General features: G+C 50.7%; 1 protein-coding gene across 6 annotated transcripts in view; it reads right to left on the bottom strand.

Annotated features, from left to right (window-relative positions):
• LOC128817159 (S-adenosyl-L-methionine-dependent tRNA 4-demethylwyosine synthase TYW1-like) overlaps positions 1–26,731 on the bottom strand; it is a 97,738-nt gene that overhangs the window by 34,185 nt on the left and 36,822 nt on the right. For all 6 annotated transcript variants that reach the window (XM_053995422.1, XM_053995428.1, XM_053995424.1 and 3 more), the window contains 3 exons: positions 20,338–20,447; positions 14,682–14,859; positions 10,498–10,633 (listed from right to left, as the gene is read on the bottom strand). In XM_053995422.1, the coding sequence (XP_053851397.1) occupies positions 10,498–10,633; positions 14,682–14,859; positions 20,338–20,447 (424 nt within the window). The remainder of the gene's footprint in view (positions 1–10,497; positions 10,634–14,681; positions 14,860–20,337; positions 20,448–26,731) is intronic.

Here is a 26,731-nt window from a genome sequence, read left to right as displayed (position 1 = left end):
ACAACGCATCAGCATCTTAACACAGACTGGGGAACGCTGAGAAAGAGCCTGAGAGCGGCATTTGCATGGGCAAAAAGGAAATGGAGGAGAAGAGCAGCTCAAAAAGAGCAGCTCAAACCCAGCCCCATTCAGGCAAAGGCTGGGGCTGAGGCTGGAACTGAACATTCCCAAAGCCACTCCGGGTGCAGGGCCGGAGCCCAGGCTGCCCCACGGCACTGCCAGCTGCTCAGGAGCTTTCAGCCATCCCAGTTATTTATACACCCAGCCAAAGACTTGGATGCTTCCTCACAGATCTCTATGAGGAAATCTTCCTCACCAATCTCCCATTGAGATTTCCCAGGGGCCTGAAGGAATATTCTTCAAAATCGTTGTGTTTTGCTCAGTAGTACGGCATACGGGAAAAGAGAATAAACTATTTTAAATAACCCTGTAATACTGAAGGGTTGAGGGAGTAACTGCAGGATCAGCCTGGAGGAGGGAAAGTTTTGGCGTGATCCATTTGTGGCCTCCCATCACCTGAAGGATTCCGCAGGAAGGATGGTGATGGACTTGGCACAAGGGCCTGGAGTGCCAGGACAGGGGAAAAAGGCTTCCCACTGCGAGAGGGCAGGGTGAGATGGGATACTGGGAAGGGATTGTTCCTGTGAGGGTGGCACAGACAGGAACTCAGCCACAGCCTGGGAAGGGGTGACTGTATTTATGGGAATAGTGACACTCGTTATCCTGGGAAATAACAAACCAGCAATGCAACTTCCAGTGATGAAAGCAGAGATTAAGCTGCCATAAAAACATAATTACCTCATTAAAAAACACTCTTGCAGGCTGTGAAGCAAATGATTTATATTTTTCTTCTGGGTTTTGTCCAAATGATTTAAAAATAGATCTGAAAGCCCCACCAGGGTTGCTGAAAATCCTGCCTAGTTCACTTCACAAAGAGCAGTGTAAACAAGGAGTCTGACATAAATTTCTCACATTGATTAAGCAATCCTTGCAAACTCGGTGCTCTTGTAAAGCCTTAATTCAAGAGTTGGGCTCTAAAAGAACAACAATTATGGGCTTTAAACATTTTAAGTGCCCATTCTGGTAAATAGGTGAGCTTGAGCTGGGGCTGAGAGAGCTCCTGCAGGTGCTGGAGCAGAGCAGGGGAATGATAAAAATCCCAGCAAAGGATTTACTCAAGTCCTGGTGTCTGGGGATTCAGGTGTGCTCCACCTGAGGAGCCTGCCCAGGGGATACCTGAAATTCCAACACCTCACATTACAGCACTCCTTTAGAGACCCAGTGTCCATGAAATGCCTTCAGATCCTGCTGCTTCCACAGCAAGCTGGACTCAGAGAGCTCAGAGGGAGATCGGAGTCCCCAGGATTGTTAAGCAAATTCCAGCCCTGAGCTAGAAGGACATAAAAGCAATGATGCAAACACACACACACTTGTACAGCTCTGTAAACAGTTGTTTTCTATTACATGTATTTATGATGGATCATCAGCTCTCCAGTTCCAGGGCTCATCACCCCCAAACACTCCAGACCTGCTGGGTTTAGCACTAAGCACTTACAGAGATCATTTGCACCGCACCTCATTTGGTTCTTGCACCAAACAGATTTTGTGCCCCTTGTCCCATCACTCTCTGCCTGTGTAAAAGTCCCTCTCCCTCCTTTTAAAAGCCCTCTTTAGGCTCTGGAAGGGGCTCTAAAGTCTCTCTGGAGCCTTACCCTCTCCAAGTGAACACCCCCAGCTATCCCAGCCTGGCTCCAGCCCCTGGAGCATTTCCATGGCCTGCCCTGGACCCACAGTTCACATACTCCCTGGTGAATTCTGTGAATTACCACATTATAACCAGAATTATATTAATTTCTGGGAATTCAATGAAAGATGCCCCAGCTGCTTTGCAGCTTCAGAGAGAACTCTGAATCCTTGTGTGACATTTACATTCTCTGGACAGAGAGACGTAATTCTGTCTCTCAGGAACAGCACAAAGAGAAGAAGAGAAAACAATCTTTATCTCTGCTCCTTTGTTTTCCCCATGTGGAATGTGGTGTGGAGATTGTTCACCTGCAGTGATTGCCGGGTTGGATTCTGGTGAAGGTTGTTTGGGGTCAGTGACCAATGGGATCCAGCTGTGGCTTGGGCTCTCAGCAGAGTTATGAGTTTGAGTTAGTTAGAGAGGTAAGTAAGAAGTAAGTATGGAGAATAGCATAGTATCTCTTTAAATAGTATATTAATGTAATATATAGTATAAATATAAATATATAATATAATGTATAGTTTTAATAAAGCAGATACTTCAGCCTTCTGATCTGGAGCCAGACATCATCATTTCTTCCCTGAGTCGGGGTTTGCCCACATTTTTTTACCATATCCTTGTGCTGCAGTTCCTGCATTTCTGCCATTGCCAAATCCAACAGCAGCTTCATCCAAGGAGAACACCCAGGACTTGGCTCCCAACTGCACAACCTGCAAGTCAACAGCCTGCAGAGGGGTCACTGGAAAAGCCATGGATGGGCCACATGGTCTGCGAAGTCACAGCCAGCTCTTAGAGCCACCAGCACCCAGCTCCCACCCCAGCTCCCTATGGCCTGGCGGGGGTTGACAGGAACAGGGCCAAGGCACCCACATCCCCATGGGGATGTTTCCCCAAGGGAAGCAGCACTCCTTGGCATGAGCCTGTTTATTGCCCAAAGTCACCCTGACCAAGGCAGTCTGGGGTCTCTGCGACCCAAAGGAGCTGAACTGGGAGCTGAGGGAGCTGATCAGCAAGCAAGCACTGAAGGCACAGCTATTCCCTGAGCTCTGCTGCCACATTCCTGCTGCAGGATCCTGCCCTGAAGGTCCCAACAAAGTAAACCAGGTCCAGTCCACTTGGAGCCAAGCGCCTGGGTCACACCCCAGGGCAGGAGAACCTCCCCAGGGCCACCGAAAGGACACGTGGCACTGAACAGCCCTGGGCACCCTGTCCATGTGTCCAAGTGTCTGTGTGCCCATGTCCGTGTGTACCTGTGTGTCCGTACCCATGCATCTGTGTGTCCCTGTGTCCATGTGTCTGTGTGTCCCTGTGTCTGTGTCCCTGTGTGACCCATGTGTCCCTGTGTCCATGTGTCCCTGTGTCTGTGTGTCCCTGTGTCCCTGTGTGTCCGTGTCCACATGTCCCCATGTGTATCCCTGTGCCCATGTGTCTGTGTGTCCCTGTGTGTCCCTGTGTCTGTCCCTGTGTGTCCCTGTATGCCTGTGTGTCCCTGTGTCCCCATGTGTCTGTGTGTCCCTGTGTCTGTGTCTCCCTGTATGTCCCCATGTGTCCCTGTGTCCCCATGTGTCTGTGTCTCCCTGTGTGCCCGTGTGTCCCTGTGTCCCTGTGTGTCCCTGTGTCTGTGTCCCTGTGTGTCCCCATGTGTCCCTGTGTCAGTGCAAGCCTGGCTCCAGCACTCCAGCCCTGCCCCCCAAGCACCCCTGCACTCAGCCCATCACAATCACCCTTCAGGAACGGATTTCTCCCCCTCCAAAGCAACATCCTCCTGATTCTGCCTTTCCCAAATGCAGGAGGGTGTTCCTACCATCACCACATTCCCAGAAAATCCCTTTCCTTGCTTGCAGTGTTTGTCTGTTAGGTACTGCCCATTGCAGATGAGCAAACACATCACTCCTGCAGATGTTTTGTCAACTTGTCTTTCCTGAAATGCCAAATGCAAGGATGCAGAGGAATGGATTCAATGAACCAAATAAACGCCTCTCACCTGACTCCTCGTGTGAGAGCTGCTGGTGATCGCTCAGTGAGGAGAGAAATCCAGAGTTAATGCATTTAGCAACTGCAGTGTGGTGCCCTGCCCTGCACAGGCCCAACCTGAGCCATTCAGCCCCGTCAGCTCAGCTTCATGGGCTGAAATAAAAGCTTGGCTGGAAGCAAAGTGAAGTCCTAAGTTTCCCTTGTTGCCACAAGCAGAATTTTAGGGCTGTTCTTTCCTTCTGGAGAGTTCCCATAAAAACACACACGGGCTCAGCCTCCTCAGGGGGCCGCTCCATGAAAACTGCTCTAGTTCACAACCAGAGAACAAAAATGTGACCAAATGTCCCCAAGGCCACAGAGGCTGCTGGGGGAGCTGGGAGCTCCCAGAGCCAAGTCCAGAGAAGGGAATAGTCCTTGGCTGAGTAATAAATAACCTGGAAGGGGAACAGAGACTGGTTTGAACCAAGCTCCCTAAAAGCCAAGGCTGGCATCTCTCAGGCAGCTTCTAGAAGAGCTCCAGGCAAAGGAGAGATGCTCTTTAACAGAGGGTAAGAATTGCAAATGCTCCCTACATTTCTGCAGCAGAAAAGCTGGGCAAGCTGGAGAATGTCTGCTGCCTGAGGAGGGAAGGGATGAGTGCAGCTGGAAGGGGAGGAGGAGGAAGGCTCTCTTACTGCCACTTCTCAAGGTCATGGGAGGGGGCAGGGGTGCCCTGTCCCAACCCTGAGGTGGCACTGGGCACCCTCTGCCAGGCAGGAATGAGAAGAGGGGCTTCACCTGGGATGATGGATGGGGAGAACATGGATTCCACCCCCTGCCTGTGCCTGGGGCTCACTGGGTAGCCATAGAAGCCTCCCTTCCCCCAGCCTCACTCCCTGCCTCCCCAGCACGCACAGGACAGCAGCTGCTGGAATATCACACCCCTTTGACTGGAGCTGCGGTATGAACATTTCCCCCCTTCCTTGCCTGCAAGCAAACCAGGAGGGACTGGCACAGCCAGAGAAATGAGATTTCGCTCCCTCAGCAGCCAAGCATCTTGCTGAAGCCTGGTTTGGATTGCTGTGAGGACACTGAAAGGACAGGATGGATTTCAGAAGCAATAACTCCATATTAACATCATACCTGTGTCATACTCCTCAGGCTGCATTGCCCAAGGCTTTCACCACAGGTCTCATTAGCAATCCTATTAAAACAAGAACACAGCTGGTGGGAGTATTTACTGTGCAGAAGAGTCAAATTCTTCTAAATTTATAGTGGCAAAATTGATTACTGATTCTAACATCTGTTGCAGATTTTACATTTAAATTCTCCTTAAAAAGTCCCTCCACTCAGAAACATCAGACATGGCTCCCCTCCCCCAGGAGCCACATAAATCATCTCCCTGCAAATCAAATCTGTCTTTTCATAAAAACAATTGTTCCTGTCATTTATTACAAAATAATCAGCAGTAAAACCTGCTGAGGATATAACTCAATGTATTTATGCTGTTTGTAATTACACAAAGACAAAGGTAACTTGGAAGACAGGATGATGTTGGGAAAAACAGAGTCAAGTAAACAGCAGGAGATGCAAGGCTGGGAATGTTTAAATATCAAACTGGTCTCTTCAACACCCGGGAATGCAACAAGAGCTACCTGTGAACAGTGTGAAAATGCAGACCGGGAGACAGCAATGGGAGCTGGTTTTGTATCTCGTGCCTTGCCCTGCATAAACCATTCCTAGCACCTGCCAGCAAGGAACATCCACCCACCAAACCCAGGCACTGCCAGTGTGTGATATCCTAGCACAGGCAGAGGGAACCATTTCCCTTCTTGATCTTTCTTTAATAAAGGAAAATCCCAGGTGTCTGCTCTACCTCTCCCATCGAGCCCTGACCCTGGTTCTCCAGGAAATCCTAATCCCCTTGAAGCAGAAGAGAGTGAGGGCAAGGTTAGATCCCAGATCTGCAGCAGTGCTGTGTGTGATGTCCAAAGGCACAGCCTGAGCTCCTGGCAGTGCCAATGAGCTGCTTCCTTTGCTTTGTGACCCTCCTGGAAGGACAGGAAGGACAAGGTTCTGCTCCATCATCAGTTCCTGCAGTGCCACACCATCCCATTAACCTGCAGGGCTCATTCCTGTCTGTGTGTGGCTCCAGGCTGTTTGAGAGAACACTGGCACCTGGCCCCTGCAGGTCCCAGGAGCTCAGCTCTGCCTGCCTGGCTCTGGCAGCACAGCAAGTCCTGCTAGGCCAGCCTGTGCACGGGACAGGATTCATCTTGAGGAACTCGAGGGCTACAGACAGAGGAGGTGACACCACGCCAGGGCTGGAAGATGTTCCTCAGAGCACAAGTGACAGCATGGACCTTCAGCCTAGAGCCCAGCAAGCCCATGGACACCCATGGACCAGCAACCACTTATTCAAGAGCTGTTTTGCTCACCCCAGGTCAGGAGGAGCATTCCCAGCAGGTCAGGGAGGGATCCTGCCCCCCTGCCCAGCCCTGGGGGCACCTCTGGGGTGCTGTGTCCAGCCCTGGATCCTCAGCACAGCAGGGACAGGAGCTCCTGGAGCGGGGCCAGCTCAGGCTGTGAGGATGAGGAGGGCCTGGAGCATCTCTGTGCCCAGGAAAGGCTGAGGGAGCTGGGGCTGCTCAGCCTGGAGAGGAGCCCCAGCTGAGAGGGGCCCTCAGGCCTGGCTGTCCCTGTGTGCAGGGAGGGCAGAGCAGGGCCCAGGCTCTGCTCCGGGGCCCAGCAGTGGCACCAGAGCCACGGGCAGGGCCTGAGCCCAGGAACTGCCCCTGCCCAGGAGGCAGAACTTCTGCCCTGGGCAGTGCCCAGCCCTGAACAGGCTGCCCAGGGAGGGGCTGGAGTCTCCCTCGGCGGGGATACTCCAGAGCCCTGTGCACACAGTGCTGTGCCCTGTGCTCTGGGATGGCCCTGCCTGAGCAGGGAGGTGGAATGGGCTGCATCCCCATTCCAGTTCTCAGCAGGGGATTCCCATTTGTCCCAGCCAATGCCCCTATTGCTTGGGAAAACACTCGGTGATTTATGGACAACAACCAGGACAAATTCCCAAAGTTCCTCAGCCTGCAGAACTTGATCCAGTCACCCTGAGGGAAACAGAGCCCGAACCAAAAACCAGAGGATCCCAAATCTGACTGGGGGGTGATGAGAGCTCAAAGACCATGGGTTGTTTTCTTGCTCAGCACATCTGGTTAAAGGTATTTTGGAAAAAAAGCATCAACTTGATACTAAAACCTCCAGGGATGGAAAATCTCCCCCTTCCCTCCTGAGCTGGATCCTCATCATTGGTTTGCAATCCATTCCTCATTGCATAGGGATTAGGAAGAAGCAATGGCTGGAAGAAACATGTTTTAGCAGAGATTTCTCATCCTGATGATGAGACAAGGATTCACATCCTCAGTGCCTGCTCCAAGAACTTGTCTATCAAGCCAAGTCATCTCTCAATCACTCTTACAAACTCAAGGCTGTCAGAGGGTGAGGCTCCAAAACTCAAACGTGGTGTTTGGGAAGGGCACAGTCTAAATTGCACATGCTCATGTCTTTCCTTTCTCTCTCCATTTAATTTCAGGGGCAGAGGACTCAGGACAAGAAACAAAGGAGCCTTTGGGAGTCCACCTGCTGTTTAACATAAACTCCTCTCTCAAAAAGTGCTTCTCAGCACAGAAAATTTAACATGTAGATCATTTCAATGAGAGCAGCTCTAGAAATGATCAAACTTGCTCCAAGTAGCAGTGGACAAAGTTGTTTGCTGCAGAGAGAAATAGCACAAAAGCTTTTTATCTTTTCTTCCTGGGCTTCCTTTGAAAATGGAAGTAGCAACTAATCCCTGACATGTTGGATGAGGCTTGTCAGATCATCCTGGGAACAATTTGTTATTAAATTCACCCTTTTACTGAGGCTCAAGAACATTGTGCAGAAGTTCAGTTAAAAGCATGAAATCCATTATCAGCATAACTGGGCCAAGGCCAGGCTGGATGGGGCCTGGAGCAGCCTGGTGGAAGGGGTTAAAATGAGGTGAGTTTAAGGTCTCTTCCAACCCAAACCATTCCAGGATTCTGAAGTTCTATAACACCTCACTGGGGCAAGAGGTTTGAAGCCCATCTTTCCCTAGGCCCTCCCATATTTAACAAGACCTGGGCTTTGGCTGGAGGAAGGAGAACAGCCAAGACAAGCATCCTCTCTCCTTTCTCACTTAAAACCATGTCTTTCCCTCTTCCTTTCTCCCACTTCTCAGTCTGGATTACCAAACCAGAGGATTATTTTGTCACCACCCATCCCTGCAGCCTCAGGCAGGGAGCAGGGAGAGAGCAGGACCAGCACCTCCCAAACCCCACAGGGGTGATCACAGCAAGTACAACTCATGTTCCTATAAACTCCCTTTGCCCACTTGTATTTTTCAGTGTGCCCAGCTCAAAGCTGCCCATGACTGCTCAGCAGTGACTCAGATGAGCTGCAGTGCCAGCTCCTCTCCACCCTGGAATGACTGAATCAGCCTGGAAGGGTTGTCAGGCACTGGGAAAAACTGGGATTTTTATTTGTTTCCAGATAAATTAACATCGCCTTCCCAACACAGCACAGCAGCATTCCACACCCAGCCTGGAGAAGGGTCTGTATTTCCCAGGAATTTGCAGGTGCTTTAGCTGCCACCACCTCCCATATTCACAGTCACACAGAAGAGCTCCTGCCAGCTCTGGGCAGGGCAGCTGGGAGGGGAACAGAGAGCTGCTGCTGCCCAGGAGCACCTGGAGGTTTTGGGTACCAGAATCTTGTGCTTGATCAGTGCAGGGATTGTCCCCTGTGCTGGCACTGCTGAGGCACCTCCAACCCAGAGTCAGTTTTGTGTCCCCCTGACAAGACAGACCCTGAGGGGCTGGGGTGTGTCCAGGGAAGCTGAGGCAGCTGGAAAGGGGCTCAGCCTGGAGAAAAGGAGGCTCAGGGGGGACCTTGTGGCTCTGCACAGCTCCTGACAGGAGGGGACAGCCGGGGGCATTGGGCTCTGCTCCCAGGGAACAGGGGACAAAGAGAAATGGCCTCAGTCTGTGCCAGGGGAGATTTGGGCTGGATATTAGGGAAAATTCCCCACAGAAAGGGTGGTCAGGCCTTGGCAGGGGCTGCCCAGGGAGGGTTGGAGTCCCCGTTCCTGGAGGTGCTCAAGGAAGGGCTGGACGTGGCACTCAGTGCTCTGGGCACAGCTTGGACTGGATGGGCTGGGAGGGCTTTTCCAACCTCACTGATTTTGGGATTAAGAGAAAACCAACAAACAGCAGCTTCCCCAAGAGTTCCTGCTGTCCCCACATGTGATGCTGCCTCATGCAGCTGAGCAGGGCTGGCAGAGCAGGGTTTCAACTGGAACAACCATTAATTGGCTCTCATGTTATCAGTGTTTCAAGGACCCTTCAAAGTGCAGTTGCTTGGAGGAGAAAATGCACCTGCTAGTGGAGCTGCTTTTCTCCTCTCCTCTTCACCTTGACCAGGGTATTTTTAGCTGTATGGACAGACTTGCCAATACTTTCACCTTCAATTGTTTGCAAGGAAACTTCTCCCAGTAATGAACACTCAGGGTCAAGAGAAGCAGCAGGAAAGAAATCATGGGCAAAAGCAACTTCCCAAAAGGCTTTTTCAGTATTTTGTGCCTTCAGTGTTTTAGCTCTACTTCTTCCCACAGATTTCCCTGCTCACAGAGGATTTAGTCTGCACTTCATTTCAATGTTTGTTTCAATGTTCATTTCAGTGTTTGGCCTGAGGTTTTGTACAGGAGAGCTGCACCATCACACACAAAGCACCTGACCATGCTGCCCACGTGCCTTTGCAGCAGGAAGTGCCACTCAATTCCTCTGAGTCTCACAGATCCACTATCTAAGTTTGGCAGAGAATGGTCCAACACCGTCATCTGAGAAGGCTGGAAAACTCATTATTCCTACAAAACCTCATTATTCAAAAGCAACAGTCTCTCTTGGCTGTTCATCCCAGCAGGTAACATGTCAACAGCTGCCAGATCAGAAAACACAGCCCTGGCTTCCACCAGAGCCCAGGAGCAGGAACAAGAGAGGCAGACATGCCTGTGAGGCACTGTTCTTATCCACTCATGTGCTGCTGGGCCCAGGAGTGCTTCATTAATTACTCCAAAGCTCACCTGTCAAACAGAGCCTGAGCTGACACCACCCCAGGGCCCCAGGCCACTGCTCAGCTGAGTCCAACACACACAGAGCAAAGCCCCCCCTGCTGCTGTGCTCAGATCCCCCGGGCTGGGTCAACCTTCCAGAAAAAAGCAGATTTCTCGGGAGCAAGAAGGTGACAGAGCTACTGAACTCCAGCACACACATTTTAATGTCCCACATGTGCTGCCATTTCAAGGGAGCCCCTGAGAACCAGAGCAAAGGAACACAGGGGATTTACAACTCTTCCCTGAATTTCCAGCTTTCCTTCAGCAGCCTGTTTTTAGTGTAACCCCTTTGTTAGGAAATCTGTTATTTGATAATCTCTTCATCCTTCACAGTGCTTTTTATTCACTGCATTTACTGCCCCATTTGACACACACATTCTGCTCTGGAAACCCACTCAAACCTGCTGCACTTCACACACTTGCACACCCCAACCATGGAAATATACTCCCAACACACCCAGAACCCACTCCACAGTCCATCTTAAAGCCTCTCAAGTCTTCTGGTTCTGCAGAAAGTAGAATCAGGTAAGGTGAGATGGAAGAAAAAGATGTGGTGAGTCAGCAAAGTGTAGAAGGAAGGAAAAAGCCACTTAAAAGTCCATTCTTAAGTGGGTACCTTTTCAGCTAAGGCCTTTAAGCTGTCTAGAAACCTCTGCCAGAAGTCCTTGAAGAGGGGTCTGTCAATCCTCCTCAGGCTCTCCTTGGTGCTGGCATCCACACTGACGTAGAGCTGGGTCACAGGCTCCAGCCTCCTGCAAAGGGAAAAGGGAATTGCTGCTTTCCCGAATCTGCAGCTTGAGTTTGTGCTCTCCTACAAAAGCAGGAACAGGAACTGGGCAGTGTTTCCAGGGAAAGTTCATCTTTGCCAAGTGACCACCATCAGCAGCAAGGTGTCATAACCTCAACAAACAGCCCCAAGGCTGAGAACTCACACACACAGCCCTTGGCCGACAATGCCTTTGTCATTTCCTCCCTGCACCAGGGCGGATTTCACTCCAGTGGAGCTGTAACACATCAGGAAAGGCTTCCCAAAGGAAGGGGTTCAGGTGAGGCACGGAGAGGTTCTGCAGTTCACAAAGCTGTGCCCTTTCTCCACAATCTATTTGGCCCATGGGAAAACAATCCCATTCAACAGAAATGGACACAGGAAGAATTTCTCTGTGGTCAGGCACTGGCAGAAGTTGCCCAGGGAGGTTTGGAGTGCCCATCCCTGGAGGTGTCAGAGGAAGGGCTGGACGTGGCACTCATTGCTTTGGGCTGGGGACAAGGTAGGGACAGGGCACAGATGGAACTCAATGATCCTGGAGGGATTTTCCACCCTCAGGGATCCTGTGACTCTAAATTCAGCCCTAATTCAGCCAGTTCCTACTGCTGGACATGCTGAACTCCCCTGACCTGCAGCAGGATCATCAGAGACATTTTTGAAGGGATATCTTTTTGAAGGGATAGCTGTTTAGAAAATAAATCCACACACAAACCACAACTGCATTCTCCTTCCACTGCAAGGCTCTTATTCCACAGAAATCCTGGAGCAGAGCCTTTCTGGTCACAAGTGCTGGTCCCAGCACCTGGGAGCCCAACACTGGGAACTCCTGGAGGGACTAAACCTCCTTTGCTGTGGGAAGAGCCTGGGTGGAGGCTGATCTCTTCCATAAATGCCAAGGGATAAAGGAGAAGCAGCAACACCACAGCCCATCAGCAAAAGGATCAAAGGGATTAAGAACAACCTAGAAAGGAGCTCTCTCAGAATCCCAGGATCACTGAGGTTGGAAAAGCCCTTCAATGTCACCAAGCCCAGCCTGTGCCCGATGCCCACCTTGCCACCAGCCCAAGGCACTGAGTGCCATGTCCAGGCCTTCCTTGGGCACCTCCAGGGATGGGGACAGAGCCTTTCCACTGATAGAAGTGACCAAGGCAGTGAGTGTAACACACCCACCCCTCGTGGCACCTCCCACCCCGGGGGCTGCAGCATCAACAACCACACCCCAGTGTACCACAGAGCTCCCAAAATTTGGGGGCAGCATTTTGAGAGTGTTTTGTGTGAAGTCTGTAATGAGCAGGCACCAGTCCCAGCTTCATTTGGTTCTCTAGAGATGAGGAGAAATCAAAAGCTGCCAAACAGTGCCACCTAAGAATACACTGTCACCCAAAGGTGACAGGGACAAGAACTGGCCACAGTGAGACTGACCAGAGCTCTTTGTGTCCAGAAAAATCCACTTAATGTGGACACTCAACCAACCATTGGAACCCACTCTCTGTGTGTGTACTTAGACAGCAAAATGAAATAACCCAGAACAAACTGAACATTTCAAGTTAAAATCTCAGTTTTGTAAACAAGTTTGTCTGGACTGGCAACCCAAGCCACAGACTCCAAAATGACCAAATGTTCTGGGCCTAAGTGAAGTGTTCAGTTTCCAGGAATACTGAGCCAAACTCTTTCTTTACTCAGTGCTGTCTTTGCTTAATTAAAAGTGAAGATGGAGCAGGTGCTTTTCAAAAGAGGGGCTGAGAAAAATCATCCCTTCTCAACCCTAGGGAGAGGCAGGAGCCAGACACAGTCAGCACGGGGGAAATGAAGGAATTGGAACTGATCCAAGGGACGGATTTCAGCCCCAAACAGGAATGGCCCACAGGGCTCTGCATGGCTGGAATCAGAGCCTGGGTGAGCTGGGCACATTCTGCCAAGGGGGAACAAGGAGAGAGGGCAGCCACGGGTGCAGTGAGAACAAGGACACAGACTGGTGCTCCTGGGACAGCTCCAATGCAGAATAACAGCAAATCCAGCTGTGTGGTACCAGGATGGATTTGCTAGCTCAGGCACCTGAGGTGAAATCCAGGAGACCATGGCATTTACATATGGATGTGGGCAGAAATCCTGAGCTGAAATCTTCAGCTGAGCTGTGCCATCAAATAAATTCACTTCAGGCCTCCAGCCCTGAGGTGGCTTCACCAGGCAGGCAGGACAGAGCCCACAAGGACCAGGAACAGCAACATCAAAAATGACCATTTGCTGGTGAGCATTTATAATCACCTGCTCATTATTGGCATTATTATTGATCATAAAGGCAGACCCACACACGAGGGTTGTTCACAGCCATGGATCAGAGAGAGGAGCCAGGTACAGTTTCAACAGGAGTATAAAACCTCCTCAGTTTATTGTGAGCCTGCAGCAGGTGAAGCTGCAGCCCAAGGAGAGGAGGAGGAGGAAAAGAGGAAGGCACAGGGGGCACCCACTGGAGCCCCTGTCCTGAATCCAGCAACATCCCAGGCCACACTGTCCTCTCCAAAAGGGGTTGGGAGGGACCTTAAAGTTCATCCTGCCCTGGATAGGGACATTCCCAGGCTGCTCCAAGCCCTGTCCAGCCTGGCCTTGGGCACTGCCAGGGATCCAGGGGCAGCCACAGCTGCTCTGGCACCCTGTGCCAGGGCCTGCCCACCCTGCCAGGGAACAATTCCTGCCCAATCTCCCATCCATCCCTGCCCTCTGGCAGGGGGAAGCCATTCCCTGTGTCCTGTCCCTCCATCCCTTGTCCCAAGTCCCTCTCAGCTCTCTTGCACCAGAGGTCACCCTGACTATTGCAGGATGAACTTTTTTGACTACAGCTCGTATGCTGCCAGCACAGAAGTGAGCTGGGTGCCTACTTCAGTTCCCATATTAAGCAAATCATCTGCTTTGATGAGCCAAAGATCAGTTGCAATTTTTAAGACAGCAAGACTAGCATTTTATCCCCTTCTTTTTTGTTTCTTTTTAAAAAGATTCAGCAGATCCGAAAAGTGCAGCTTCAAAATAGAGTGTGTGCTCTCTTTTTAAACTGCTATATTTAGGAACGAGCAATTTCTATCTACCAGGCACATAATACATGACTTAAAGTAACTTGATTACACAATTATTCAATCATTTGGAATGTCTTTGTAGTGTATAATTACTCACTCCCAAACTGCCTGCAGTCCCCCCTCAGAGCCAGATTCAGACCACGAGGAGTGCAAAGGAAGCTGTCCCAGGAGCACAGAGGAGCTGGGATGAGCTGGGTGACACACCAAGGCCACCCTGCCCACAACTCCCACAGCTCCAGGGCTGGATTTGCTGCTGTTCTCAACTGCTGGGATTCTGAGCAGCCCCAGCCACCCTGGAGCTGCATTTCCCCATGTGCTGCACTTCCTTTCTACACTTCGGTAACAGCAGCCTGGATGCTCCAAAGCATCACAAAAAGCGATTCTTTACCTTTGGAGAGGCTCTGAAAGAGTTCATTGAAGTGTTTGGAAGATTTCACTCAAGTGCCCCTGAGGGAGATTAAGCAGATCCCACTTTGCTGATGAACATGTGCTTGTCACCCCTCCTGATCCTGCTGGGGATGCTGAGCTGGACAGAGCTTTGGGTTGAGCATTTACAGCTGCTCCTCTGGGGTTAGAACAAAGACCAGCCCCAAAAGGCAATCTCTGAGCTCAGTGCCCTGCTCTGGCTGGCAGAAGGACAGAAGTTATTCCTGCCCCAGGCACAAACCACAGCTCACTCACTGCTCCCCTCCTGCCACACCTTCAGAGGTGCCACATGCCATCCTCTCCACTTCCATTAGCAATCACAGTTTGTTTAGGAGGTACAGGAAAAATCAAACTAACGGGGAGAAAGGGATGAGAAGGAGCATGTGAAGATTGAGGTTAAAATCAGATGCTGAAGGGGATTTTTCATTGCCAGTGCTCATGTGGAGCTTACACTGAGGGGCCACTAAAAGGGATTAGGACACAGGTCAGCACTCCAATGTTTCAGGAGGAAGTTCAGGAGGAATTTCCTGCAGCTCTTACCTGATCTCCTCGGGGAACTGAGCATTGGTGACCAGGAAGGTGGAGATGCCGTGCTGGTGCAGGAGCCTCACGAAGCGGTTGATGTGTGGGTACATGATGGGCTCCCCCACCAGGGACAGAGCACAGTGCTTCACTGCCAGAGCTTCCTCCAGCCGAGCTGCCTTCACTCCTGACACGCCTGGAAAGGGGAGAACACTCTTAAATGAACAGTGCCTGGGGCCCTGAGCAACCTGGTCTGGGGGAAGGTGGCCCTGCCCATGGCAGGGGCTGGAACAAGGTGATTTTTAAGGTCCCTTCCAACCCAAACCCTTCTGTGGTTCTGTAACAAATCCCCTTCCCAAACATTTGTATCCAAAACACACCCTGGCACAGGAGGGCTGAGAAGAGCAGCTGGAGCCCTTCCAAAGCAGAAGGGACACCAGGCCAGAGCCAGGGCCCAGTGAGCAGCTCTGCAGCACCCAGAGAGCAGCAGCACCCACTGCCTGGGGCTGGGTGTGCCCTGGGCGCTGCTGAGAGCAATGTGCTGGTAACACCGGAGCCAAGATTAAACACTTGAGTCAAGCTCTCCACTGCTGAGTGCTGAGACACACACACACACACACACACACACACACACACACAGGGCAGCTCAATGCCACTCCAAGCAGATGTGTGAAAGCAGCCCGGGCCATGGCTGTGCTGCTGCTGCTCCCCGTGGGCCTCCAGGAAGGACAGCTGAGCACAGCTCCCCAGCCACAGCAAGGGACTGAACCCTGACTGGAAACAGCTCCACAGAGGATGTGATCAAACGAAACCCCAGCACATGGTACGGTCCTGCACAGCCAGAGACCTTTCAGAAGGAAAACACAAGGAGCTCAAATGTAGCATCCATGTGAAAACACCACCCGAGTCCCACTCCTGATGCCCACAGGAGGAAGGGGGAGCTGCATGCTCCTCCAGCCCACCCACACCTGACCAGGTGCTCAGGACCCTGGATGAAATCAGCTGCCTCCAAACAAGCTTTTGTCCCAAATCTGTCACTTCACGTTTCTCTGATGTGCCTTGATGTACTCAAATCCTATCTGAGGCTTTGGATTGGGGGCTGGTCTGTTTTAAAGATAAAAAAACAAAGCCTGGAGTGTGAATCCAGGTCCTCAGCTCCCTTCTCGTTGCCTTGACGCTGCAGTACAGAAAATTACAGCTCTGCTGCAAAGCCCAGATAAAAGAGGTGTTTGTGGATATTGCTCCAGCCTCACATAGCAGAGCTGGTTTGGAATCAGAGCAGGGCTCAGTGCATTTTCAAGCAGCCAGGCTCAGTCCTGAGGAAGTGACAGGACTAATGGTTATTTCATAGAAACCTGACAGCACTAAATGAGAGCTTTATTGGAGAAGAAAGCAGCATCTCCAGCACACGCTGAGATTAAAGGACTAAGTTTCATATTCCTAAAACTACTGCAAGTCAGTTTTGGAATGAATTAATTTCTCTCTCTCTGCATTTTGCATCTGGACTCTCATAATTACCCTGCCAGCTTTATAAGCAGAAGAACAAAACCAAACCTAGTACGTCCACCCAGAGGAGGGAGTGGGTTTGTACACAACCATTTGAGGACACAAATCACCAGTCAGGCAGGGATAAACTGGCCAGGATTGGTATATTCCAGGAGGGCAGGGACTCTCCTGAATCCCTATGGCTCTGCTCCTGCCATCAGTTCCCAGCAGAGCACATCTCCCTGGAAAAGCTGATTCCAGCTGCTCCACGAACTTGGGAAAAGACAGCATCCCCTGGCACAGCACTCTGGGGAGGCTGGGGGCTGACTCTGGTACCCCTGTAAGGACCTGAGCAGCACCACAAGAGCCTGGGGGCTAGGGGGATGATAGACCTGCTCTATGCATGCTGATCCATGGGTACTCCGAGGATTTCCTGGGACAGGTCATGCATTTCTCTTTGGTTTTTTCCCTTTATTATCAGACTCCCACTCTCCCATTCCAGAGTTATGTTTCCATCCTGTGTGTGCCCTTTGCAAGGGCACAGAGATTTACAAGTCACTCCCCAGAAAAATGTATCCATCAAATAAACTTCGCAGCCTCGCTCCCTATCAGTGAAGTGTCTCTCCATCATTTAATCCAAGAGAGAATTATGGGGCTTTAATGGCTGTGCTCTCCAAACCCAGCGCAAACTGTGGCAACACTAAAGCAGAAGATGATTTATCATCACCCACAGGCACCCAGAGTACAGAGGGCTATCCTGTAGGGTATCCTAAAGGATAAAGGGACACAAGAATTCTGTTCCTTCAAAGGAAATCTCATTTTTACTGCAATGGGTCAAATGAATAAAGCACCAGATGAGCTCACCTGTTTCTCTGGCCCATGGAATGGGTGTGTGGATGGATGTGCCTGCAAAGCTGTGGGACTGGGACTGCAAAGAGCAGCACCAATTTATTCAAATGGCTCAGGGAGGTACCTGAGCAGCACCCCCCAGACACTCCATCCCTGAGGACTCCCTAGCTGAAACATTTCCCGTGTTTTGATTCCCCAGAAACCCAAACAGTCTATGTCAAGGGCCAGGGTCCAACACCTCAGCCCTGCTGGGACACCTCTGGAGTCCCTCTGGGTTCCCAGCCAGTGCTGCAGGATCAGACACATTCATGTTGGGAACTGGAGATGGACTCCATTCCTCCAGCACTGCAAGGTCACCATTAACCCATGTCCCCAAGTGCCATTCCACACAGCTTATAAATCCCTCCAGGGATGGGGACTCCACCTCCCTGGCAGCTGTGCCAGGGCTGGACAGCAAATTCCAGGAAGGAATTTCCCCAAAATCCACCCTGAGCCTCCCCTGGCCCAGCCTGAGGCCGTTCCCTCTCCTCCTGTCCCTGTTCCCTGGCAGCAGAGCCCGACCCCCCCGGCTGTCCCCTCCTGTCAGGAGTTGTGCAGAGCCACAAGGGCCCCCGAGCCTCCTTTTCTCCAGGCTGAGCCCCTTTCCAGCTGCCTCAGCTGCTCCTGGGGCTCCAGACCCTTCCCAGTTCCCTTCTCTGCCCTGGACACACCCCAGCCCCTTGCTGTCTTTCTTGGAGGTACCCAGGACTGGAGGTGCCCCAGCAGTGCCAGCACAGGGGACAGAGCCCAGCCACAACCCCTCCTCCCCTCCCCACAGCAACCTGGGCCACCTCACTGCTCCAGCACGTGGTTCCTGTGCTTTTGTTGGCATTTTCCTCAAACATCAATCCCAATAAAGGCCCCTGGTGTCTGTGCAGAGCTGCTGGGCTGGCTGGAGGAGCCAGGCCCATTCCTCCAGCCCTGGCACCGCACACGGGGACTCTGATCCTGCCTGAGCTGAACCTTTGCCTGTCCCCAGCTCAGTTCACTCACTCTGCTCCTCCTCAATTTGGCTTTTGCTGCTTCCACTCTAACAACACTTCCCCACCCACCTGAGGGAAGAACGATGTAAAATTCACTACATGGAACAGGAGCTCCTGGGCTTTTCTTACCGATTTTTCTTCTCCTTAATAAACCTTTGACTCACAGCAGCTAGGACAGGAATGTTGCCATCTAGCACTAGAAAAATAAACCAGCTTTTATTTTCCCACTTTACAGCACAGTTCTAGTCCAGAGCTTTTCTGTTTTCTCCTTTCACAGTTCCAGGTCAAGGGTAACTGTGCTCAGATGCACAGGCACATTTTGAGTAATATTTATGAATTTGTTTAACAGAAAATAGGCTCCAAAAAGAGAGAACTGGGATGTCCTGACAGGCCCCCTGACACTTCAGTGGTATTTCAGATGCTGAAAAGTCTATCCATAATCATCTCCTCTCCTCAACCCATTTGGGGAAGACAGCAGGGTCAGGGAATGAGAAGGTTATTCCTCAGTGCAGGGTGATAATGGCTCTTCTCCGGAGACTTGAAACCCTCCAGGGCTGGAGGGTCCCCACCACTCCAGGCCCCACCCTGGCTGAACAAGCTCCTTTTGATGTGTAACTTCACCCTCCCAAACAGAAACCAAGTCTGTTGTCCCTTGTTCTGGGGACAGGGACAGGTGGGACTGCAGCATGGACAGATCTGATCTCCTTCAGAGCCTCCCAGTGCTCAGAACCACAGAATAACTGAGGCTGGGAAAAACCTCCAGGATCATCGAGTCCAAACATTCCCCCAGCACTGCCAAGGCCACCACTGCCCTATGTCCCCAAGTGCCACATCCACATCAATTTTGAACATTTCCAGAGATGGGGACTCCACCCCTGCCCTGCACAGCCTGTGCCAGGGCCTCCCTTTCCAGGAAGGAATTTTCCAAAAATCCACCCTGAGCCTCCCCTGGCCCAGCCTGAGGCCGTTCTCTGTCCTCCTGTCCCTGTTCCCTGGGAGCAGAGCCCGACCCCCCCGGCTGTCCCCTCCTGTCAGGAGCTGTGCAGAGCCACAAGGTCCCCCCTGAGCCTCCTTTTCTCCAGGCTGAACACCTTTCCAGCTGCCTCAGCTGCTCCTGGGGCTCCAGCCCCTTCCATGCATCCACTGGCTCGACCATGATGTTTCTCCAGGTGCCCCTGGGGTAAAGCCCTGCCCTGAGTGTGCCTCTCAGCCCCACCAAACTTCCCTGCAGAGCTGCTGAGGGTGTTTCAGTAACACCATCCCCTGGGGCAGGGGATGCTTGACACAGTGCCAAAGAAACCCCAGGCTCAGGAGTGAGGCTTCACTGGAGCTGCTACTCCAAACCAGCCACGTGAGGAGAATGAAGCCCAAGGGGCCCTAACTTTGAGCTATTTCCCCACCCATTATCCAACTGCAGAGATTGAGACAGAGCAGCTCTGTTCTGCTGACAGAAGGGCTTTGTGCCTGTCACATTCTGGATCCATTGGATTCTCTTTGAGCACAGACCACCTAAACAACCGGGTTCCCAAAATGACAGCCAAGGCCAGGGCTCATCTTGCACATTTTATGGCTCTTCCACTCCATTTGTGCTGCTCAAGGCAGCTGGGGAGAGCAGAACCCTGGAGCTGTCCTGCCAAGGTGACCAGCCCTGCCAGCACATTCAGCTGACCTTGGCACAGCAACCAGATCATCACATTTGGGAAATAAAACCCCCAGCCCTCTCTACATTTATAGACACAGAATATCAAACTTGCAGGGAATTTCTGTGGGAAGCAAGCTGCAGTGCTTTCCAGAGGTGCTGTGGAACTGCAGCTTCAGTCATAACAACAGGTACTGAATAATTCCTGAAAATCAAAATCCCCTGCTTGCTGCTGTTTCATTATTCATGAGACAAACACAACCCAGAAGTTCCAGGGCTAACACAAAGCTGGGTGTTAAGGCTGGCAGTGTATTTCCTGTCAGGTAAGAGGCTGATTGCTTTTGCTTCCTACCTGCCCTCACTCCTCCAGAGGAGCCAGGATCCCCATTCATCCAGGCTGGCTTTAACCACTGTGGAAGGCTCTGTGCACACCAAGGGAAAGGATTTGACAACTACCAGGATGCACCAGAGGCAACTCCACTCTACTCCCTCCAGGCAACAGCACATACTCAGTGGCTGAGCCTCATTTCAGAAGACATTAAATGTGCCACAGCAGTTTCTTCTCCCCCATCCTCCTGATACCCTGAACCTCAGGCCTCCTTCCCAGAGGAGCAGAATGTTCTCACCTGTTCTGAAGATTCTCCTCTAACAGCACCGGGGGTGGGGACAAAGAAGTTACCTTTGAACTGCCTGATCATGTTCTGGTGCTTCTCGAGGGCCTCCTGCAGGATCAGCTCAGGCTGGTCCATCTTCCACCGCCACTCGGTGCCCACGGGGTTCGTGTGGTGTCTGAGGAAAGAGGGGACAGTCACTCACTGCCACCTGGAGGACTCACCTGCCACCCGGGGACTTTGGCATCGACAACATTCAAAGCAAAACAAGATCCTCAGCAACTCCTGCTGCTGCCCCAACCTTTGGATGTCACCTCTGAACACAACTCTTACATCCCTCTCCTTCCAGGCTCTGGTCTCCTAGAGGGAGGAATGGGCCTTGTGGATACTATTACACTTTATACAGATATTTTGAAGCACAGGTGAAAGGTTTCTAATCTAAAATAATGTCTGCAAAAACCTCTGTAAAGAAAGGGAAACTGGTTCTGCCTCCTGTTCTGCCCACAGCTGCACCAAGCTCTAGAGAAAGAAGGTCCCAGGCCATTTTTAGTTCCATTTCAAAGGTACCGAGCACCACCCTGAGGACAGGATTTGTCTGTACCCCAATCTTTGTGTGGTGCTCTGGGACCAGGAAAGATGAGGGCAGGCTCCTCCAAACCCCCCGAAGAGAGCAGGAAGCCTGCCCTGTACCAGGGATCCATTCCTGGGGGATCTGGGTCATTTCCCAGATTTTAATCCCCCTGACCCAAGCAGACTGCAGTGGAAAAGTCCCAGGTCTTCCATCTGAGGAACAGCTGGGCCACATTGGGGTGGGAAGCCAACCTTGCCTGCAAAGGATCACTGTCCCCATATTTTGTTTTCTTGGAAAACAGCAAAAGCCAGCCCTGGTAAATAGACCCAAGCACCTGGAAGACCCATGGAGTTCCTCCTCATTTCTTACTTTATTAGCATGAGAGGATCATCCAGCCCTTAAATATCATCTTAAGGAAGTCATTGGAATTCTGTGTTTTCACCTCCTTGTTCTCTCTCCATCATTTCCTGCTTCATCCCAAAATATGCTCCAAAAGTCCCTTCAGATTTTCCCTACCACTCCCCTGGCAGCCCACAGAGTTCATTAAGAGCAGCACATCGTGCAGGGTCTTTCACAAAAGCTCCTGAATTAACCCACCTCTGGACAGGAAAACAAGGCCAACCAAAATACACTCCTCACATTCTGTTTTCCAGCCAGGTGACCTCTGCTTCCTGCACCCCTCTCCACCATCCCTGGCTGTTGGATTACGCCTTGTTCTGACCCAGAGATGGGGCAACTGAGAGGCATTTTAAAAACTTTTATTCCATTTTCAGTCTCATGAGAAGGGTGAGAGCATACAGATGTTATAATTCACTCCATCGCAATCAGAAGCCAACTATTTCCTAATTACAATATATTATAAGCATTCCTTGGCCTTTTTGCCACACCATGCTGTAGATGCCTTAAAGCCAATCATCTAAAATTACCCCTCGTGGGGCCTACTCCAGTGCATCTTTCATAGCTCTATTTCTCCAAAGTCTTATTCACAAGGCCATCCTTTGAAACTTGTTTCTGGTTCCATTTCTCTCTCAACGATGTCTGTCCTATTCCATGGCATTTCTAAGTCAGCATTTCTTATCTCAAAGTTTACATACAGCTGAACACTATGTGAGCCTTCTATCAAGCTTTGAGAATTCTCTACAAATCCATTTCCCAATTTCCCCTTCTCTCTCTAATGGAAAAAACTTCTTTGATGGCCTTGTTCATCATTTGTCATGTCCAGTGAAGTACATAAGGCACCATTACTAACATTGTCACTGTAACAATTAATGCATATAAACTCTCCAGCCCTGGGGACACCTGGGAAGTTACAGCTGCATTCAGCCTTCCAGGACAAGACTCACAGCATTTAACTGAGGGAGAAGGGACAGAGAAGCACCTTCTCAGGATGAGGGGGCTGGTGCAGTCCTCACTGGAGACAAGCAAAAGGCTCTCAATGACCTCTGGACAGGGGGGAAGGGATTCAACCCAAAAGAGAGTAGGTTTGGGATGGACATCAGGAAAAAAATTCCTCCCTGTGAGGGTGGGCAGGCCCTGGCACAGGGTGCTCAGAGACGCTGTGGCTGCCCCTGGATGGGCTCTGAGGTCTCTTCCAACCCAAACCAATCTGGGATTCTGAGACTCTCCAAGTGAGAAACACCTGCAGCTGCACTGATAGTGCTAAAACACAAGCTCCAAACCCAGGCTCAATAAAATCAGGCTTTTGGCCAAACATTTCTTCATCCACTTCAAGAGCAAAGATTCAAACACTGTTCTCAAACTACACCACCTCAAGGATCCTTTAAGCGAAAACAGCTTTTTGAATTTCCCCTTTATTTCCCCATCTGGCAACATGGAAAGTTTTCTGAATGTCAGCTATAAAAGGCATTTATAAAACTTTTCCATGTTTAACTGCAAAAACTGTACCTTGTATATTTAATAGGGCCAGCTGGCAGGAAATCAATAGGCTCTGGGTGCACCCTGGACAGCTATTAGTGTCCAACAGGCCCTGCATTTTTAACACATCCTACTGTTTAATAAACACACCAAGTCAGGTCTACAGAGCTGCTTATTTGGCAAAAAGGAGGTTCCCTGCCAAGAGGAGGATAAAGCAGTAAAGCCTTGGGCTCCAGAGGTTGTTGCCCAGTCTCCAGCACAGACAGAATACCAGAGCCACCTCCCCACTGCCCCCAGGCTCTGTGAGCTCCCATCACCCACCTCTGGCTACACCAACACTGAGCAGGAATTTGTGTCAGGGATTCCTTCCTTCCTTCCCAAAGTAACACAAGTAAAATGAAATCTCACCCAAACCCACACACAGAAGAAAACCTTGATTTTAGCAGAAATTCCAGGTGTGAAACAGGTTTGGTGTACTCCTTCAGAGACACCTCAGTGCCACAGCCCCGCAACTGCAGGGAACATGATGGGAAGCTCCTGCTGGCTGCCCTGGAATCTCCCCAGCTACCCAGCCTGCTCCCATCCAGCTTCCCCTGCAGTCTCAGCACACTTCTGATCCACTGGGAGCCTGGGACAGCATTCCCAGTGTCCCTGGCAGGTTCTGGGACCCCTGTGAAGATGCAGCTTCCCAGGGCTGTGCTCTGCCTCCCCAATTGCTTGGGGGCTATTTTAATAAATCAGCTCTTGCTTTATACATTCTGTAACTGGTTATTAAGAAGCTCTGAGGGCAGATACAGCTCAGGCATAAAATGTCATTTACTGCAGGCATTGACTGAGCCAGGGTGATACCTGGTGGGGAACAGGAAGGTGAGGAAGTGCTGGTGGCAGTGACATGAGAGGACAGAGCACACCACTCCTAGGGAGGGCAGGAGCAGAATAAAAACAAGAAGAGTTCAAGAAGCAGTCTCAGTGAACCCTGAGAGCCAGCAGGGAGACCCCAGAGGAGAAGAGCTTAAGGGAAAAGAACTTCAGGAGAACTGGCAGTTTCGGAAGCCCTATTAAGGCAGAAGTACAAACTGCAGCAATAAAAAGCAAAGACAAAACAAAAATCAATCTGCTCTTCTGCAGCCTCGTGAGCCTCCAGCTGCAAACAAAAGAAGGAGCACAAAAACACAGGGGCATCAGCAGAAAGAGGAAGGCAAAACATCAGCCATGACCAGGAAAGGACACACAAAAGAGATCCCAAGGACTTTCCCTGGAATGATGGGAGGAGAAAGAGGGAGACCACAAAAAAACCTTGGCCAATGCACAAGCCAACCATGTTTAATGTTCCTGCTGGTACAAAATGAAACCTGGCTCTACCTTTTCTTCTGCACCTCCTGAGAGCAACAGGAGGAGCCCAGCCTGGGCTGGGCAGAGACCAGGACTGACATACAGAATCTGAATTCAATGTTTTCCCTAGGATGGGTAAAGTCACCCTGGAGCAGGCTGGATAAATTGGCTGACACGACCAGGGGGTGCCAGGGGTGGCTTAGACTGGATATTAAGGGAAATTTCTTCATGGAAAGGGTTTTCACAGGGCAGTGGTGGAGAGGTTTAAAAGTCCCATGGATGTGGCGCTTGAGGACAGGGTCTGGTGGCCTTGGCAGTGCTGGGGAACAAATGAACTCAAGGATCTTGAGATGGCTTTTCCAACCAAAAGAATTCTGTGATTTTCTTCCAATTGAAACCTTAAAGATGGTTTTCAGCTCCATCCCAACTCTGAGATGCTCCCTTTTAAAAGAGCAGGATCTCCTGAAAGGCAGGTGGATGTTCAGTGTCCTGTGTTTGTATCCACCCACCCATCCCATCCTGAACCCTGCTCAGCACAGCTTCCCAGACCATTCCAAAACTCACCTGGATGTCAAAATCTGCAAATTCACTTTAAAAGCCCCTGGTCACTGCCCCTCATCAGTGACTGCTGGACCTGCCACCATCCCCTGCAGGGACACCCAAGGCCCAGTGTGGACATTTCACAGCCCATAATCTGTTTATATTCACTACTGAGGCCATAAATTTGGGAGCTGATTGTCACAAGTCCCAGGACCTTCAAGAAGTCCAAGTCCAGGAGATCACAAAGTGCTATAAAATGAAAATCAGAGATTTCAACCCACACATGAACATTTTCACCTCAGATGACAGAGCTGGCAGAGCAGCACATGAAGGCACTGAGACTTTTTTTTACCAGGGGCATGAACTGGGCACACTGTGCTGTCCCTCACCCCATTTATTTGGTCATTTCAGGAGCTCCTGGCAGACAGGCCCAAAACTCAACAAACCAGTGAAGAAGAATCCAATGTGAGGGATGAACCTTGGTCACAACAGATCCCTTCTGGAAACAAAACCATAACCAAACTGAAACGCTGGGAGAAAAGAGCAGCAGCTGGGCAGAACCAGGGCCTGGGGGCTGGACATGCTCATAGACTCTGTGAGCTTTCAGGCTCAGCTTCCAGGTGTTCCAAACCTGCAGTGTCCACTCCTTTGATATCAATACTTCCCATTTCCCTGAGGAATTTACCCTCTGGAATCAAGTTAGATACTGAGGAGAAGCTTTTGTTTTCATCTGTTTTCAGTTTCTTCTTAATTTTTTAAAGACCTTAAGTACTTCTCTTATGACAGATTAATAATTTTTAATCTCTGTATTTTGCAGGGCTTACTGGGATGCCTGGCTTTTGGCCACCCACTGATTTAGTGTCTGAACACAACTTCAGTTGCTGTATACAAGCATAACCTGAAACCTCCAAGCACAGGTAAAAGCACGAAAGTTACAGCAGAAAAAATATGAGCCAATTTCTTCACAGGATATTTCACTCTGTCTGCTTTGCTGTCTCCTCAGATGCAAAAGTAATAAACCCTATTAATTTAAATCTTATTTAGCTGTTCCATCTCTCCACAATAATTGATTGGGCTTTGGACACTGAGCCAAAAACCCTCATCAAATCAGGTCTGCCTGGTGCCTGTGCTGCAGGGAGGTGTCACAGAGCTCCAAACCCACACTTGCTCTAATTGATTAAAAGATTTGGTCACTTGCACATTTCCATTTAGGCAATTAAGCTAAAGAGACACAGCCTCAGTGAGAGCAGGTGGGAGCAGGGATGGAGAGGGACAAACTCCCTTGGAGGACAAGATTATGACTGGGGATGTTGCAGTAATTCAGGTGTGGGGTGTCCCCCTCAGTGTTTTTGATGGAACAGCCTTGCGGGACATCAAACAATCCACCCTGGAGAATCATGGAATATCCTGAGCTGGAAGGACTCCCAGGGATCATCCAGTCCAACCTCTGGCCCTGCACAGACACCCCAACAATCCCAGCCTGGGCATCCCTGGAGCTCCTTGAGCTCTGGCAGCCTCGGGGCCGTGCCCATTCCCTGGGCAGCCTGGGCAGTGCCCAGCACCCTCTGGGGGAAGAACCTTTCCCTGAAATCCAAGCTGACCCTGCCCTGGCCCAGCTTCCAGTCTGCTTTTCCTGCCCCCACAAAAAGCTGCCCCATAACCCTGCATCACCAAGCTCTCTGAAGGGGACAGGCAGGGAGGCATGAGCCAGTGAGGGGGCCCTGGCAGCTGTGACAGCTCCCAAGGGCAAGGGGGACAAGAAGAGCATCCAGTGCAGTGTGAAGGCACATCTCTGACAAAATCCCCCAATTTTCTGAGGATGTTTGGATACTGGCTCCACCTACGAGCTCTAGTGGAGGTGTTCTGCCCACAGCAACTGGAACTGATGCCCTTTAAGGCCCCAACCCAAACCAGTCTGTGATTCCATGAGTACTGGTTTGGGGCCAAAATGTGTTAGCCAAGACCAGCCAACTTCAGTGATATCCAATTCCCAGGGAAAGCAGCTGAACTGCAGCATTCTTGCTAAAGTGAGGAAGAGAAAATAAACAGACTCCTTGGCCTTTCCTTCAGCCATCCGGGGAGAGCTCGGTGGTTGTGCAGTTGGAAACATTGGCAGAATCTACAAATGTCAAAATCCTGAAAGA

The sequence above is a fragment of the Vidua macroura genome, chromosome 20 (genome assembly GCF_024509145.1).
Source record: "Vidua macroura isolate BioBank_ID:100142 chromosome 20, ASM2450914v1, whole genome shotgun sequence".
Classification (NCBI taxonomy): Eukaryota; Metazoa; Chordata; class Aves; order Passeriformes; family Viduidae; genus Vidua; species Vidua macroura.
The sequence above is the reverse complement of the archived record's forward strand: the minus strand, read 5'-3'. Positions and strand labels throughout refer to the sequence as shown.